Genomic DNA, 18,574 nt, shown 5'->3' on the forward strand with positions numbered 1-18,574 from the left:
AATTCTTTGGACCAGAACTGTTTTAAAACAACCGTTTGAATTAACAGATTTGTGAAGTTTGGCATAAACAGCGTTTTGAAAATGTCTTTCTCAAAATTAATGTTCAGGTCATAAGATATATTTTTTAAAATCGAACGCAATATTCTTTTTATTCTATTGTGCCAACGGACAGCACAGTGTCCGTAAATGGTTATTCCGTAACGCAGTATATTGTAACGTAAAGCGTGTGCTATCAGCTTACGTACTGAAAACGGCTTGTTGTATCTTATGGTATATAATAGACATGACACAGCGCGAAGTCTTTTGCAAACATAGGCGAGATGACTATTCCAGGAAAGGTCGCTGTCAATGTATAAGCCAAGGTATTTCATAACAGATGAAAACTGTAATGGACTACAAGAGCAGGATGAACAGTCAGAAGAATGCAAAATGAAAGGATAGTCAAGGGTTACTTTCTTCAATGGATTGTGGAGGCAAATTAGATTAGTTTTAGATAGATTTATAATAATAAGGTTATCTCGAAACGAAACCATGGCTTTAGTGGGAGCTGACTGAAGAAGAGTAATCGCCTCATAAAAGTCGTTTGCAGTCGTCACGATCCAAGTGTCGTCAACGTATTGATATTGAGAAATCGGCATCGCGCTGTGAAGGTCATTTACAAAAATATTAAATAGCAGCGGACTAAGAATTGATCCCTGTGGAACGCCGGTTTTGATGATTTGGAATGCGCTGTGAGATTGTTCAACGGATACAAGTTGACGCCTGCCTTGGAGGAAATTTTCCTACAAAAACCAGAAAGCACCCCTAAACCCTGACTGAAAAAGTTTATCGAGTACCAAGGTATGATGGACACTGTCAAAAGCCTTGCTGCAGTCAAGAAAGAGCGCACAGGCAACTTTGTTGTTATCGAACGCCTCGTTCAATTGGTCAGAGAAGTCTTCCAATAGCGTCTGAGTGCTTTTCCCCTGTCGAAAACCATACTGGCAAGGCGATAAGATGTTTTGACTATCGAGAAAGCTTGTCATTGTTAACAACAAATGTTTTTCTAGTATTTGTGCTATAAAAGGCAGAACTGATATCGGACGATAATTTTCAAGTTTATCACGCGCACCAAATTTGTGTAGAGGTATAACTATTGATGTTTTCAAGTTTATGGAAATTTCTCCACTAGAAATAATGCGATTTATTAGTGCTAGCAGAACTTCATGGGCGTATTCAAATGTACGGTGCAAGTCGGTTATAGAAACAGCATCAATACCAGCAGATTTTTAACACTTCAAACTGAAAATGATAGATCGTATGTCCTCATGTGATATTGAAGGTAGATAAGCCGATTCGCTAACACTGTGACGTAAAGTGCACGGACCTACTTGGGAATTTGTGTTCTTATTTGTTCGAGAAAAAAAGTTGTTAAATTCATCAGCAATCTCCTGTGCGTTATTGGCTTGACTAGGAAAAAAGTTATTCAAAATATAGACGCCAGTGTTTGCGCCTCTAAAGGTGTTAATTAACACCCAGGTTTTTTTTGCTGCTGTTACTGGCATTCTTAAATTTGGCTCGGAAATGGGTTCGTTTAGCCGAGCGAATTATAACATTAACCTTGTTTCTGCTTTGCTTAAATTTGGCTCGCAAGTCTGAACAGGTAGGATAACGCTTACACTATGTCCAAAGCAAGTCCTTTTCTTTTATTGCAGCGAGTATATGTGCTGACATTCATTTATTATCCAATTTTTGTTGTGTAATGTGTACTGTTCGCGTCGCACTTTCTTTTAAACTTATGAACGCTTCTACAAATTTATCGTAGAGATCACTAGGAGACGTTATTGACAACAAATAATTCCAGTCGTAATGAGCTACCAGATTATCAATTTTTTTTTAATCTAGCACCGAAATTAGTTTTTTTGTATCGCTTGGCATCGTCGTCATATGAGGACAGCTGGTTGAGCCTCAAACAAAGTAATGGTCAGCTATCTTCGTCTGTACTATTGCGGTTTTTGCAAGCAGGTTCTGCGCACGCACGAAAACGTGGTCAATGCACGACACGACGAGCTTGCCAGCCAAAAATTCCTCTCGAGTCGCTTGATTTAGCCGACACTCTAAGCCCCATTCAGAAAGGCAGTCTAGATAATCAGCAACGAGGCCAACAGTGGGACGTAAAAGGTCAATGTTGACGTCTCCTATGATGCACACATGCTCTTCTATCGATAAGGATGATAGTGTGGACTCAAGTTCAGATAAGAAAAGGCGCGTATTGAAACTGGGAGGCCGGTACACCGATAAGAGAGTCACCAAAAAAGCGCGCGTGTTCAAGCGCAGTGCTAACACTTCTGCTTGTGAAAAGAAAAAGGATAGCTGCGAAATTGCCCATCTGTTACTTATAAAAACGGCAATGCCTCCCCCTTTTCTTGTTGGGCGTGTGTATGAAAATGATTGATTGATATGTAGGGTTTACCGTCCCAAAACCTCCATATGATTATGAGAGCACCGTAGTAGAGGGTTCCGGAAATTTAGACCACCTGGGGTTCTTTAACGTGCACCCACATCTGAGCACACGGGCCTACAACATTTCCGCCTCCATCGGAAATGCAGCCGCCGCAGCCGGGATTTGATCCCGCGACCTGCGGATCAGCAGCCGAGTACCTTAGCCACTAGACCGTGTGTATGAAAAGGCTTGGTAACCCGGCAGAACAAACTGTGAGAATGGCTCAGATGAAATGTTGATTTCAGTAAGGACGAAAGCATCCAAAGTTAGGCGAGATGAAGAGGTGATGGCACAGAAATGATTCCAATGTTTCTGAAGACTGCGAATATTGACATGTGCTACTTTGAAGCCGTCAGATGAGGCACAAGAAAGGAATTTAGCTGCATTGGCGAAGTCGGTGCAGGTGATACTTTCTATATCCTCTATGTTTAAGCCAGCTTATCCAAATCCGATAGTTTTTCAATGCGAATGGTAGGTGCTCCTTCCGCTTTTCTTGCTAGCACCTTTCCGTCCCTCGTCCACACGAAGTTATAACCTTTTTATTTTCCTTTCGAGCGGGTCAATCAGAAGAGTTCGCGGTTCATCCATGTCAAGTTTTCATTAATGAACTAACGAGGAAAGTCATCGGACTGGGGAAGACCACAAAGGCCATTTCGAGCTCGAAGCCATTTTTCTTTTACCGAAGTGTTCTCTACTTGCACAAGAATATGTGGGCGGCGTGTAGATATATCGTGGGTTGGCCAACGATGTACTTGGTTCAAACGTCAAGCTAAGTCACTAATGAAGGACATCAGGTTTTCACCTGGTTTAGAAGGGATACCATAGATTTTAAAGTTACAACGTCTACCATATTGCTCTAGTTCATTTATTTGCACTGTCGTTCTGTCAAGAACTTCAGCTTGATGGGCAACTGTAACGGAAACAGTTTCCATCTGAGATCTTAGATGAGAGATTTCGGCTTGGTTACAAGTCATAGTAGGGAGCATGGAATCGTATTTTTCTGACAGGAAGTCAATAGACGTTTGAATTTTTGTCACAGTGCCCGCCATCTTTTCACAGGTTTCTTTGAAAGAGAGCAGTTCCTCAACTTTCGACACAAGCATCTCAATAGTGCTAGTCAGATGGTCCAATTTGGTATTAACAGTAGATAACTGGGGAACACGTGAACCATTGCTATTACCCGAACCCATGCGAGACTTGCACATCTGACACGCCCACGTTTCACGCTTAACCGTAGACATTTTGATATAAGCACTGTCAGTGATCGCGGAACAGTTTTTTCCTAGGTGAAAACTTGCTTTACAACTCGAGCACACCAGGAATTTGCCTTCGACAGGCTTGGTACATGATGAACACAAGGAAAACATTGCAGTGCAGTCAGCGGCAATAACCAAATCACTATTTGCAAGGTGAAGTTTAGGGACCCACCTGCCAAGAATGAAGAAAATGTTTCAGTGACGCTGGCCCGTCTTGCCGCTGACTGCAATGCCAAGCGAGGAACGCAGGCTTTTTGTACGCTGCTAGCGGCCCACAACGACCAAGCGGACCAGGTTGCGGTGATGAAGATCCAAGAACAGGCGTGTCCAGGGATTCGGGGGCCGCATGCACCGAAGAGCGTCTATGATGTCAGCGCTTGACGAAAACAGCGATTATCTACCAGACTTGTCACTGTGTCCTGCCAAGAATGAAGAAAAATGTTTCAGTGACGCTGGCCCGTCTTGCCGCTGACTGCAATGCCGAGCAAGAAACGCAGCCTTTTTGTACGCTGCTAGCGGCGCACAACGACCGACACCAAGCGGACCAGGTTGCGGTGATGAAGATCCAAGAACGGGCGTGTCCAGGGATTCGGGGGCTGCATGCGCCGAAGAGCGTTATGATGTCAGCGCTTGCCGAAAATAGCAATTATCTCCCAGGCTTGTCATTGTGTCCTGCCAAGAATGAAGAAAATGTTTCAGTGACGCTGTCCCATCTTGCCGCTGATTGCCTCACTTGTGCTTCACTTGTGCTTCACTTGTGCTTCACTTGTGCGCGTGTCGCCTCTTGTTCCTTTTGTGACCCTCGGTAGGCGTGCTGACAGACTGGCGTTCAGTTGGATCCATTATAATGCAGTGATTCGTGGTCTGCGTTTGATTTCTTTCCGGGGTGGATGAGAAGCACTCACTGAACTTCTGTAAAATACTTGCATATCCGCTCTTTCTGTCGACGTCACCGCGGTCATCGCGGGGTCTACTTGTACGGCTGCGAAAATCGTAGTAACCACTGAACATGCTTCACTGCCAATGGTCTCAAGGTGAGCAACCGTTGTTTGCTTTGTCAAATGCTGGTATTTGCCACTGAAATTCGTAACCATGACCTCAGTCGTCCTATGTTCCAACCTTACTATTCCGTGGGCGACGCACATTTGCCGAGCTAATAGCACCGACAAGTTTTCTTTGGCGATGCCACTACTACTGTTATCTATGTCGCTCATTACAGTTACGAACATACTGATTCACGTCGGAAGTGTGATGGCGTCGTTGGCGATACGAAGTGATGTTTTCTACGCAGCAGTATCTCTCGGCGTCTGAGCATGGCTATCAGTAAACGTTCCAAGTGATTATCGCAGGTCAATAACGGCTCCATGCTCGCGCAGAAAATCCATGCTGAGAATGACCTCCCGAGAACATTTGCACGAAACGATGAATGAAGTGACAAAGGTGGACTCGCGCATTTGCAATTTGGCAGTACACCACCCGATTGGCGTCCAGAGGTGACCTCCTGCTGACCGGAGGTTCAAGCTATGCTCCCAGGAAGTAATCACCTTTTTCAGTTTAGCGATGAGTTCAACGCTGATAATGGAGTAGTGAGCCCCAGTGTCCACCAGAGAAATAATCCAATGATTGTCAATTCGAGCAGAAATATCGGCAGATACGCTTATGTCGTCGGTGGAAAATTTGGGAGAAATAGAGTCGTCAGAAGTCGGCGGACTAGTCGGGAGAGGTTGTTTTACCGATCGCTCTGCAGTGGCTCCACCGCTGGAGGTTGCTGTTTCTAGTTTTCCTGGCGTGGACTAGGGACCTAGGAGATCGTCCCGCACCGACATCAGCGAAACTTGACGGTCGACCCGGTGATGTGGAGCGTCAAGGTGATGGCGAGCGTGACTGGTGTCGCTGAAAGTTCGGGGACTGAATACTTTCCAGGTACTCTGTAATAGCGCGGGACCGTTCACCATCATGGGGTCGACGGGAATCTGGCCGAAAGCCAAGAAGGCCCATGTGTCGGTACGGACAGTCACGGTACATGTGGCCTGTTTTGTCGCAATGGTAACCAAGGAGCTGATTGTTGGGAGCACGCCACACACTGGACTTCCACACGTAAACTCGCGGGATCTCACAACGCGACGGGGCTGCGAAGTACTGCGTCACCAGCAGAGTGAATGGTCGGAGGAAATAGCTGACCGCAGGTGCAGGAGTACGCATAGCTCCTGCGTGCGTGAGGAGATGAGCTTCGTCTGGTGGCGTCACTAATGATTGTACCAGCTGCCGTACCTCTTCGCGGACGGCGTGAGTTAGGGCAGCTGCCTGGGCCTGGGGAGGCACTGCATGAAGTTTCTGCCACTCGTTGCGTACAATGCTGTGCACAAGCTCTACAAGGTCTCTGACAGTGGTGACGTCGAGGGTTGCTGGCGGTGAAGAGAGGCAGGTGACGTTGTTCGGCCGCTTGTACTGCGAAGACTGCTGCCTTAGTATCCGCTTCATTGTTGTAGCTTCACGGTGAAATTCCGCTACGGTACCAGGTGAGTTGCACATGAGTCCCACAAAGAGCTGTTCTTTTACCCCCCGCATCAGGAAGCGTACATACTTCTCTTTCGCTATTGCGTAGTCAGCTCGCCGGGACAGCCGAGACATCTCCCCAACGAACATAGCAACGCTTTAGTTGAGTCTTTGATTCCTGAAATTGAGAAGGCGCTATGCCTGTTCTTTTCGGTCGGAACTTCCACACGAGTTCCGCAGCCGAGTGCAGAACACCAACCAGGTTGCCGAGGCAGCTTCACTGTTCTCGTACCAAATGCGTGCCGCATCCTCGAGGTAGAAGTGCACGTACCCAAGCTTCGAATGGTTGTCCCATTCGTAGGCGACGGCAGCTCACTCTTGCTGGTTAAGCCAGTCTTCAACGTTCTCGAAAGAGTCACCATAGAACGGCTCGGGGTTTCGAAAGGCGTTGAAAGGCTATGGAGGTGTCGAGGCCTACGGAGTCTGGGTCGGCGCTGTTGCGCTTACCATGTTTCTGAAGCGTTCTTGAAGAGGGCTGTACCAAGGTGGTAGGCCTAATAGTCGCCGACATCGTTGATGCTCACCCGAGTCTTCTAAGGCATCGTTATCTATTTAGGGATGATATTCGTGTTAGTAGTGTGTATAGGATGCTAACCAGCACCTCCACCTGAAAATGCCACCTTAAAATGAACAGAAAGCCATAACTGAAAGTCGGCCGAGTGCCAGGCTGGTCCCCTCACTGGCAAAACAAAACACATTCTTTCTCCCACTATTCTTGATCATCCTTTCTATAGCGGCACATACAATTCTGCCACAAATGATATAACGTAATACATGCTTGTGGCAATATAGACAACTCCGCACACAAATGAAACATACAGGGAAACATGCAGATGCAAACAGCAAATGGAAACGCGAGTGCTTCGTATCACCACATACTTCCCTTAATTTAAAGATGGTATTTTTTAGGCATACGTGGACAGGAAATAGCCAATTTGGTGTGAAGGATTCATAAACGGCAAGCCATTGCTATTTAGCAGCTCCTCTTTAGTGCTGTACAGCATAACTAAATGCAGTAGTATATTTTAACAGCTGCAGCTCAAAAAAGAAAGTACGGCAGCTTTTCACTTGTGGTGCGAAGACAGAGGTCTCCATACCCTTGCATGCGTCTTTCTCTTTCTATTTCTGCATAATATATACCTAGCTCTATCTTCCGAAATCATTCTTTGTCCCTCTTTGTCTATATATTTCTCTTTTTTCTCTCCAAGCCTTTCTTTCTGCCTTGCGTTCTTTCTAATTCTACATTTTGTTCAATGGCACGTTTTACTCACACCTCCTCCCCCTTACGTCTCACTTTTTTCCCCTTCCCGTTTGAGCTCTGCTAGTCACTCCATGTTGTGTACACAACTTGGAATCTCAACAGGTGAAGAATTTTTTCTCCAAACATTTCACTTTTGATATCTCTGTTTTCTCTGCTCTGCTTTCTTTGTCGCAGATCAAAGATATTGCATCCCATTCGAAAGGAATTGGCGCTATTGTACATGAAGCAAAGCAGAAGGTGAAGACGCGATGACGATAAAGAAGAGAACGAAGAGGGCGCGCGCTGCTTCCTGAGGATAGTTACAACGAACCAACTATGGCTATCTGCAACAGGTGCGTTGTAAATATCTCTTAGTTCTACCAGTCAATGTTACACCAAGAAATTTCAAAAACTGTGCTGCGTACACGGAGGTGTCAAAATGTTTATGTATCACAAATATAGAAGAACATGTCAACAATGGCAACGCCCCGGACGGTTTATCTGTTGTGAAACAACAAAAACTGCATTTTCTCCGTAACACCATCGCACCGCCCTCGCACCAAGAACTTTAAATGTTGTAGTGCACTGTCTGTTGCCTCAAAATTATTTACAAAAGTATTGGCTAATTAGATTTGTACCACCCTAGACAACAATCAATGAAATGACCAACGATGCTTCAGTAAAGACTTAAAATATTGCTTCATAAATACGGGGCACCACTTCTCAGAAGAATCACCATGTTTGCTTATTCATGAAGGTCACTTCGATGCTCAGTGTGTAAGTGACGCAATCATATTAGTAATAATATTACACTGTTAAGAAATGGAGTGACATTCTCTCCATTAAGGAAGAAATGGCAATATCCCCAATGTTCGCCTTTAAATGGAGAAATGTTGCTGCCTTTTGCCACGGAAAAACTGTTTCTCTCCCAGAATCAAGATGGCTGACCCAGGGTTAGAGAAGTGAGTAGGCCCAGCGAATGCATCGATTCTCGGCTGATAAGGAGTACACGGCACTAAAAATTACAGAAAATGGTCCCGCTGAGCTTGATATTGAATGAAATGATAATAAAAACAAGCAGACGAATCTGTAGTGATGAAAACATCACGATACAGAACGACGGAGCTAGTAGGTTGTGTTCGGCCAGCAAGACGACGTTCACTTTGAAAGACATGGATACTGCGAAGTTCTCACCCGGAGAGTGTATTCTAGGCTTGCTATATTTATTTCTCGCAGATTCACATATTGCAGCGACGTTATCCACGCGTTTATGTGTCCGCAAGCCACTAGATGTGCCTCCAAACCACAGACCCAATCGCAGCTAAACCATTCCGGCTCAGCAGTTCAGGTGCTATAGATTGAAGTTCCGCATTATATAAGCAGCTGGAGGTGTGATATTGTCATAGCCGTTAAGTAGGTGGTAGCTGGCGCCAACTCGAGGGACTGAACGGTACTGAAAATAAAAGTCGCCTGCAGTGACTTACGTTGACACACCGCACGGCTCTCTAGTGGATAGTTGGTGAGTCAGCCCATTCATAAATTACTGACTGACACCAGACGCTTAATGTATGCTGATGCAATGCATATAGATACAGATGCACATAAGGACACGTAGTACCCGACATTGAGTGATTGATTTGTGGGGTTTAACGTCCCAAAACCACCATATGATTATGAGAGACGCCGTAGTGGAGGGCTCCGGAAATTTCGACCACCTGGGGTTCTTTAGCATGCTCCCAAATCTGAGCACACGGGCCTACAACATTTCCGCCTCCATCGGAAATGCAGCCGCCGCAGCCGGGAATCGAACCTGCGACCTGCGGGTCAGCAGCCGAGTACCTTAGCCACTAGACCACCGCGGCGGGGCAGTACCCGACATACATATATAATGAACTGAATGAACGACAGTACAATCAATAATTCGCCACAATGGCACACACTTAGACGTGTTCACTCACACCCTGCTACGAAAATGCACAAGCCTATATTGCAACAAATTTCGACTAACCGTAGTGGCACAAGTGACAAATAAGTTTTCATAATATTTTGTACGTTTGGTGGCCGTACCACAACATGCGCACACGTAATTATGATGTATCTGATTCTTAGGCAATCAGAAGTTTATTAACGGTTCCACATTGATGAACGGAATAATTACTACTTCTTATCAGGTTTTCGCGAAAACGATGACCCCAAGCCATGAATACAACGCCAACGCCATTCCGAGGGCTGACACATCTCTCGGCCACTGCCACAGATAATTTTTTTCTCGAAACCTACGAGAAGGCAAACGCTTGCCGCGCGCTCGCCATTTCGGAGGTCACGCCTTTTTTTATTCTTCCACTTGTTACTCAGAGAGGGCGCACCATGCAGGCCAGACTTGGTCTCTGTCGTCACGTCGACTTCGTTTAGTTGTTTCGTGTTAACGTTTTCTTATATTCTATTTACGTGCTTACCACAAGTGTGACAATTTGCCATGGATACAGTACACCGCTGGCCCTTCAGTGACAATGTTTTCGATGTGGTGACCACCGTCTCAGTGGTGTATACGTACGTTACAACGCGGGTCGTGCGACGGAAATAAGAGATGACCTCGCACCCGACGGTGTTCTTTCGCGAGCGATGGAAGTGACTGTTGGCTTCGCGGCAGCTTGATTACTTGAGCGGAGCAACTACTGGTACAGTACGCGAATTTATTATAACATTACAGCATGATGTGCCTACATATTTTTCTGCTTCAGATGCGTCTCGCGATTCGCGTGTCCACTTGCGGTCATTGTGCGTGCCTCAATTTTGTTGTTGGCACTGTGGCTGAGATGGTTACTATTACTCTGAATTTGGAATACTCTTTTCACAAAGGTGACTAAGAGTGTTAGTACTTACCTGTTGTGCACAGCTGTTACAAGAAAGGCATTTTGTGTTGAGTTAAGCACGACAAAAGAGAATCATGTGGACGAGAGAGGCATACTGCACGTGTGCATGATTCCGTCCTAACTTACAGTGCTGGCATAGATAATTCGAAACGATAGCGATAGAAAATTTACTTTAATTGACAAGAACCATTGTTTTACTTCTAAGAAAAGTGTAGTTATGATGATGTTTATAACGTTTCTAATGATTGTAACTCAGTGCGGTAAATAAACGCCCGGTGAGACTTGGGAGCCCGCTTCCTTTTCGGAATTCACCTGCCGTGGTAGCATAGCCTCATTTGGTGTTGGGTGACTACGCTGGAGAGCGCAGGTTCGACTCGTGGCCACAGCAGCCTTCTATGGATGAGGATAAAATCCAAAAAAAAACACTCGTGTGCTTATCCTTAGATTCACAAAAAAAACTTCAGTGGGTCGAAATTCTTCCGCAGAACCCCCCGACGGCATGTCTCATAATCATATGGCGGTAGCGACAGCGACACGTATTGCTCCAGCAATTCTATACGATCGTGCTTTCAAGTAAGAACTGTGCAGAGGTATCAATTTTCCTAGAATGTTGAAAAAGTAACTGGGATGCAGTTTTATCCACCTCGTTGAATTGATTAGTGCTTTTGGGGCCGTGCGGAATTAAAAACACGTATGCTTACCAAGTATGTCGACAATAAAAAAATCCATTATTTGTGTACAGTCTAAGGTAATCAGTAAAGCAGTACTGTTTAGGGAAGCAGAGCTTCTTGTATTTGTAAAAAATTGGTTGTATGAAACAACATGAAACACACACGAAAGTGTGGGGAGCATCGTGCGAGTTCCTGGCGATAAAAAGACAAGGCTTTTTTGGTGCACCAACAAAACAAAGGAATAAAAGTCACTCCAGTGTTTCTTGCATCAATCGTAGGTAAAAGTAGTAGCACGTGACTGGCCGCGGCCGGCTAGGCTCGGCGTGTGCATACATGCTTGAAAGACGGGTTGCGGAGAAACGAGAACGCTGTAGGAGAAACTCAGCTCTTTTAGTCCATGTTGTGATAGGGTGCGATAGGTAAGAGCGCCCGAAAAGAAGAAAGTCACTGCGGCGAAGAAGAAACGGAGCTCGTTTCTTCATTCTCTCTTCCTTTTTTTAGAATGTAGGTGTCATAGCTTATACGTGCAAAACCACAATATCAATACGGCCCTAGCGGAAGGACCCAAAAGATTTGACCATTGGGTGTTCTCTCACGTGCACTATTATCGATTGGTCCACGAGACCGCAGCAATACACCTCCATCAAATGGAAACGTTGAGGCTGGGATTGAAACGGTGACCAAGTAGCAAAGCTGTGTATCCACTCTACCGCCTGGGCGGAAAATCTCTACCGTACCTTGCCTTCTTGATGTCGTGCAGCGTGTCCGGAAGTGGTTCGTTGAACGTCTCTGGAAGAGGGAGGGACACGAGAATCAGGCAAGCGCACGCCGCAATGTCAACCACTTTCGGCACCCAGGAGAAGAAAACCACGCCCTGGAGCGAAGTAAAAAAGAAAACATTGTCTTTTCAGCCCTGAGAGATGCGATCAAGAGCTCTATTTCACCGCTGCGCTGATAGATCCCGAGGAAATTATATTATAAGGTACGCTGGCTTTATTCTCGGTGTGTTCATGACTGCAATTAACGGTCACTTCTACTAAACAAAAAATTAAGGCACATAGCATACAGTGTAAAATAACAATCACAATATTCTGTAGGTTCTATTGGACCCGTTTTCCCCTGTTCCAAATCAAGTTTAAGATTGCCCCGTCGTTGTAATCAACTGGCCAAGATACTCGGCTGCTGACCCGCAGGTCGCGGAATTGAATCCCAGCTGCGGCGGCTGCATTTTAGATGGAGGCAAAAATGCCTAAGCTCGTGTGCCCAGATTTTGGTGCTTGTTTGAGAAATCCAGGTGGTATAAATTTCTGGAGCCCTCTACTATGGCGTCTCTCATAATCACATGGTTGTTTTGGGATGTCAAGCCCACCATATAGATCAATCAATCAATCAATCAATCGATTGATTGATTGATATGTGGGGATTAAAGTCCAAAAACCACCATATGATTATGAGAGATGCCATAGTGGAGGGCTCCAGAAATTTTGACCACCTGGGGTTCTTTAACGTGCACCCAAACCTAAGCAGACGGGCCTACAGCATTTCCGCCTCCATCGGAAATGCAATCAATCAATCGAGAGTAGGATCGTTCAACCTTTAGGAAAACAAAATGAAAACATTATACCAGCGTTAACTAATAGCACGGAAGAGAGAACCCCAGAAGGTAGTTGAGGACGACTCCATCGACCACGCCGAGCGGAATGATGCAAAGACCCAGCATTGCATTTGACCTGCAAGTTTTACCTTACATTGGGGTTAATCAAATAGAATATTGGTGTGGTGACCATTGCAGAGAAACCTGCGCAGCCTGTCTTGTCATTGAACAACCTGGCGTGACACGGCCAGTTACTGCAATACGCGTCAGATAAAGAACAGCGCTACTGCAGTTTCACCGAAAGCTTACGTCACCATTAGTTGTTGTAAAACCCAGGCTGTCAAGCTCGGTTTCATGATCGCTCCGCCATGGTGGTCTAGTGGCTAAGGTACTCGGCTGCTAACCTGCTGGTCCCAGGATTTGAATCCCTGTAGCGGCAGCTGCATTTTCGATGGAGGTGAAAATGCTGTAGGCCCGTCTGCTCAGATTTGCGTGCTCGTTAAACCAAGGTGGTATAAACTTTCGGAGCCCTCCACTATGGAGTCTTTCATATTCTAATGATGGTTTCGGAATGTTGAACCCCACTTATAAATCAATCAATCAATCAATCAATCAATCAATCAATCAATCAATCAATCAATCAATCAATCAACCAATCGAGTTTAGGATTGTTTATGTCTTTGAGAAAAAACAAAAAGAAAACAAACTACCAGCGTTAAGTAAAAGCACACCAGGAACAAAGAAGGAAGTTTAGGACTACCTAATTGGCGATGCCGAGTGGAATGGTACAGATACTTCGTATTTCATTTAACCTGCAAGTCACGCAATAGCGTTAGAGAGCCCGTTCGCAGAAATAGCGCCGTCGGTATCGGCCTCGTTGGTAGTGAGCACAAAATTGCCCGTGAGAGAAAAAGCAAGTTACAGAGATCGCCGCGGAAGGCCGCTACTTGTCCTTGCGTGCGTGCGCGATCCCATGAAGAAGCCGCGCATTCAAAGAAAACAAAAGTGCTCAAGGTCACGAGGCGTGGGTAACGCAGTTTCTTCGCCCCTGCCACCCCTCTCTGCTTAGCTTCCAGCGCTTTCGTCAGAACGAGTGACGAGAATGCAATTTCAGTAAGTGACAAACCTTTGTAACTCCACTCGCGCTGGATGGCGTCTTAAAATTTTCGCGGCGTTGAATTCGAGATGCAATAAGCTCTTTTAGTGAATTCATTCCATGGTTGCTTGAAAAGTGTTTCAGGGCTCCTTTAATGCATTTCTTTCAACAGCTGTCATTGACAAAAATGAGCCCCTTCGGCGATCCGTAGGCACATTTGGGATGCTTCAAACTACGTCAAAAAAGGCTGGGATAGTGCAGCTATCGCTGCTAAAAACACACAGGAAGTTTCGAAGAGCTCTAAAAATGGACAACAATGCCCATCTAGCGCAAAGCATATCATGCTTTTCCAGCGGCGTTGATCAAGGAAACAACTGGGGTGTTGGCTCACCATCAGAGCTCTCAATACTCTATGCCAACGTGCACAGCCTTATTCCAAAAAGAGACAGTCTAAGTGTCATAATTAATGACACGAATCCATATATATTTCTGTTGACTGAAACCTGGCTGTCGGACAAAGTCACCTCGTGTGAGCTTTTTCAGCGCGAGAAAACATTCACCATACGTCGTTATGATCATTCTGAGAAAACGGGTGGTGGTGTCCTCCTTGCCGTGAATGAATGTTTTCAATGTTCGCGCTTGAAAATCCCATGAAATTTAGAAATGGTGTATTGCTGCGTAACCGCATGTTTTCAAAAAATGGTTTTTGGCATTTGCTACCACCCGCCTAATACCATGGACTCCTTCTGCGAGAAAATTCATGATTGCGTAAGCCATATCTTGGCATTGTTTACCGGTATTCCAGTTTTCCTTCTAGGTGCTTTTAATTTTTCCTTCAATCCAATGGTCTCATTCATGCCCGCTTGCGGAGCGTACTTCAGCTGAAACTAGCTGCTTCCTAACCACGTATTTCGATTTGAATCTATCCCAACTAGTCTGTCTTCTTACTCGAGTTACTTTTACTACATCATCCTTACTAGATTTCGCACTAACTTCATCACCCCATACTCCACCCAAAATAACTAATTTTCCCGGATTCAGTGACCGCGAAGCGCTGCATTTTTCAATCTCTGTACCGACGACTAGAAGGAGCAAGCACTTTAAACTTATAAAGGATTACAATAAGGCTAATTGTGGCGCTATAAACAATAAGCTTTCCACCTTCCTCGACAGTTTTTGTTCTTTGTACACTGACGCGTCAGTTGAAGAATTGTGGGCGTGTTTTAAAAACAAATTATGGTTTTTGATAAAAACATATCCAGAGAAGGAAGGTGTATGAGTCATCTAACGCACCATGGTACACAAGACACCTGAATTGGCTTTCTAAAAAAAAGGTATACTCTTTCTTGCCGCTAAGAAATAGGCATCTGCTGATAAGTGGTCCGCTTATGCCGCCGCAGCAAAAGCATACTTCAGTGATTTGAGGGAAAAGAAGTTTAAATTTTATAACACTACACTTCCATCGCTACTCAAAGCCAACCCAAAATGCTTTTGAAATGTTGTGAAAACCCACGGTAAACTAACTAGAACATTTACTGGTGAGTCGGGTGAGACAATCCCAAGCAGTCAGTGTGCTTCTGTACTTGACATTGTTTTTTCGCGTTCATTTCGCTCCACACAGTCTGGCATCTCTCCACCATTCACTGCACCTAGCTACCTTCCAATAGAACCCGTTTTACTCGACGCTTCTGGTATCAGCTCCATGATTAAAAACATAAAACGATCCTCCCAGTGCGGTATCCATTGTGTCACGTCAAAATTTATGCAGGCGACTGTCGAATATACTTTCATTATACTGAACTTCATTTTCACGAAATCGCTCAACAACAGCTCGCTATCCAGAGACTGGAAAACAGGCAAAGTGATTCCACACGCACGTCCGGCGATATTCAAAACCTTCACAACTACAGACCTATTTCCTTGACATCAATACCTTGTAAAATATTTGAACACGTCATTTTTTCGCATATAGTAAATTTTTCAGAATCAAATAGGTTTTTTCATAACAGTCAGCATGGGTTCCGTAAGTCCTTCTCATGCGAAACGCAAATACTAACATTTTGTAATGATCTTCACGCTTCTTTAGACGCTGGATTTATAGTGGACTGTATATTTATAAATTTTGCAAAGGATTTTGACAGAGTTAATCACCACTTACTCTTACTAAAACTCAGCCAATTAAATAATGATTCCTTGGTCTTTAATTGGATTTGGGAGTTTCTTTCTAACCGAACGCATTATGTGGGCGCTGATGACACTGACGTTCTTGAAATACCGGTACCGCTCAGGCGTACCCCAAGGCTCTGTTCTAGCACCCTTATATTTTGTAATTTACAGCAATGACCTTCATAACCGAATCCCAAGTACTATTTGTTTGTTCGCCGACGATTGTGTCACATATTGTGCGATTGAAAGCCTTAACGATACGTTGACGTTCCAGCATGACCTAAATAACACTTCAACACAGTTTAAGCTCTTCCTAATGAAGCTCAACACGTCGAAATGCAAAACAATGAGAATTTCTCATAATAATTCAGCCTGCTTTACTTACGCACTTAACAACACTACCCTTGATCAAGTACAATCCTATAAATACCTCGGTGTGCATATTACTAACAATCTTTCATGGAAAAAACACATCGAACACATAACGTTTAAAGCTAACCACATGCTTGGTTATGCTAAATTAAACTTTTCTTTAACTCCACTGAAACTAAAACAACAACTTTACATCACTCATGTTATATGTAACCTTGAATATGCATGCTCGATATGGGACCCTGGCCATGCTACTCTGAAAAATACAATCAAATGTACCGCTCAAATGTACCACAATCAAAAATACAATCAAACAGGCCGCTCGATTTTGCAAAATATGCAAAATCGAGCGGCCCGTTTAATTCTTAACAATTACCATAGATATGCTAGCGTCACTAATAGGAAACTAACACTTGGCCTTCCTCTCCTTTATTCTCATAGGAAGTTAGCTCATCTTTCCCTCTTTCATAAGATCTATTATCATAACTATGAGCTCAAGGGCCGATACATTACATGAGCATCTTATATCTCCCCACGTGTCGATCACCCTTGTAAAGTTCATGTACTTTCACAGCGCACAGTCACCTACTCATATTCATTTTTGCCGAAAACATGTCACGAGTGGAATCGCCTGCCTGCGTCACTTGTCGCTATCAGAGACACAGATCGTTTCCGCAAAGCACTAACAAACGAATTATAGGCCTGCACCAAGCTGCTTCATTACTGCGTTTGCGATTTATTGTTAGTTTGCCTCTTACTTTTTATGCTACATCTTTTTATGCTACATTTTTTATGCTACATCTTTTTTGTTGTTGTTGTTGTTGTTGTTGTTGTTGTTGTTGCTGTTGTTGTTAGTCAATATGAATTTGTGTTTTGCTCTGGTACTTTGTATTCATTTTTTCCCTGTCATCCTTGATATCCGGTATGTTTTCGTTTATTTTTTGTACCATTACTTTTTCTAGCTATATTTATGCACCAAAGTGCATAATTCGATTGTTTTAATTATTATCCACTGTCACTCTCTGATAATCACTGTGCTTTTTATCTTGCGTCGTATTTTCTTTAGCAGACGTGTAAATATATTTTCTTTATTACTGTTTGTGCTTCATTACCTACACTATTATATTATTCTTGGTAACATTGTTTTTCTCCTTTATATTTCGTTGTAATATACATACTTTTTGCATGTATCACGGTACCTTAACTCATCCTTCTATAATGCTTCTTGTGAGCCCTGGGGGTATAAATAAATAAATAATAAACAAATAAATAAATAAAAAATACACGCTAGATAATAAGCTGCTATTTGTGAGGCATTGTGAGACTCCTTATGGCCTCCGAGATGGCGAGCGCACGGCGTGTGTCTTGTAGGCCTTACGACTCTTGCTTTAGATCAAAACCCTGCACGTACCATTCGTGCATGCACGCTGGTACAATTTATTGTGTGCTGTGAGTGTGTATGTAACAAAACATATTACTAAGTAAGCACTTAGCGGTTTTAGGGCGCACTAGCGGCTGGATTTCGCTATAGCGTTCAACTCCTAAAGGCGAGGCTTGAAGGTTCCGCATTTTTTTTATCTTATAATGAAGTTCATCAACAGGAACAATGATGTGGCGACCATTGCGCACATACCTGCGCAGCCTCCATCTCGTTAATGAACAGCCTGGCGTGACACAGCCACTTACTGTGACACGTGCCCGATAAGAGACAGCGCTACCGTAGTTTCATCGGAGGCTTTATTTATTTATTTTATTTACAGATACTGTCGGTCCTCATCATAAGCAAGATAGGCGTGGTAACAATACATAAACATAGAGCAAGCAGTCAACGGAACAATAGAACACTGCGATACAGCGATATACGCCCTATTGTTGTAAACACTCGGACACAAGGGCACAAAACTGATTACGAGTCCCTGCATTTACAATGTTTGGAGAGAGACAATTCCAGTCACGTGCTGTCGAAAGAAAGAATGAGTATGTGTAGCAATTCTTTCGAAATATATTTTACTTAACGTGTCTACTATTTTTTTTCGCACTACGTCGATTTAAATTCATTTAAGTAGAGAGAGTTATCAACAAGTAGCAGCTCAATAATGATTGAATAGAAAAAGCTTAGTCGTTTCTACTTCCTTCTGACATTAAGTAGGGGCAGGTTTGCCCTCGCGTAAAGTGGTGTTACGGCATCTTTCCGATGGGATTGGGAATGAATAAAGCGCAATGCACGTCTTTGAACTTGCTCTAGTATTGACTCTGAATCTTTCAAAT

General features: G+C 44.0%; 1 protein-coding gene across 1 annotated transcript in view; it reads right to left on the minus strand.

The window, feature by feature from the left end:
* LOC119160767 (organic cation transporter protein) overlaps positions 1–18,574 on the minus strand; it is a 718,234-nt gene that overhangs the window by 22,244 nt on the left and 677,416 nt on the right. Inside the window, exon 12 of the mRNA XM_075880997.1 lies at positions 11,816–11,952. Within this exon, the coding sequence (XP_075737112.1) occupies positions 11,816–11,952 (137 nt within the window). The remainder of the gene's footprint in view (positions 1–11,815; positions 11,953–18,574) is intronic.

The sequence above is a fragment of the Rhipicephalus microplus genome, chromosome X (genome assembly GCF_043290135.1).
Source record: "Rhipicephalus microplus isolate Deutch F79 chromosome X, USDA_Rmic, whole genome shotgun sequence".
Taxonomy (NCBI): Eukaryota; Metazoa; Arthropoda; class Arachnida; order Ixodida; family Ixodidae; genus Rhipicephalus; species Rhipicephalus microplus.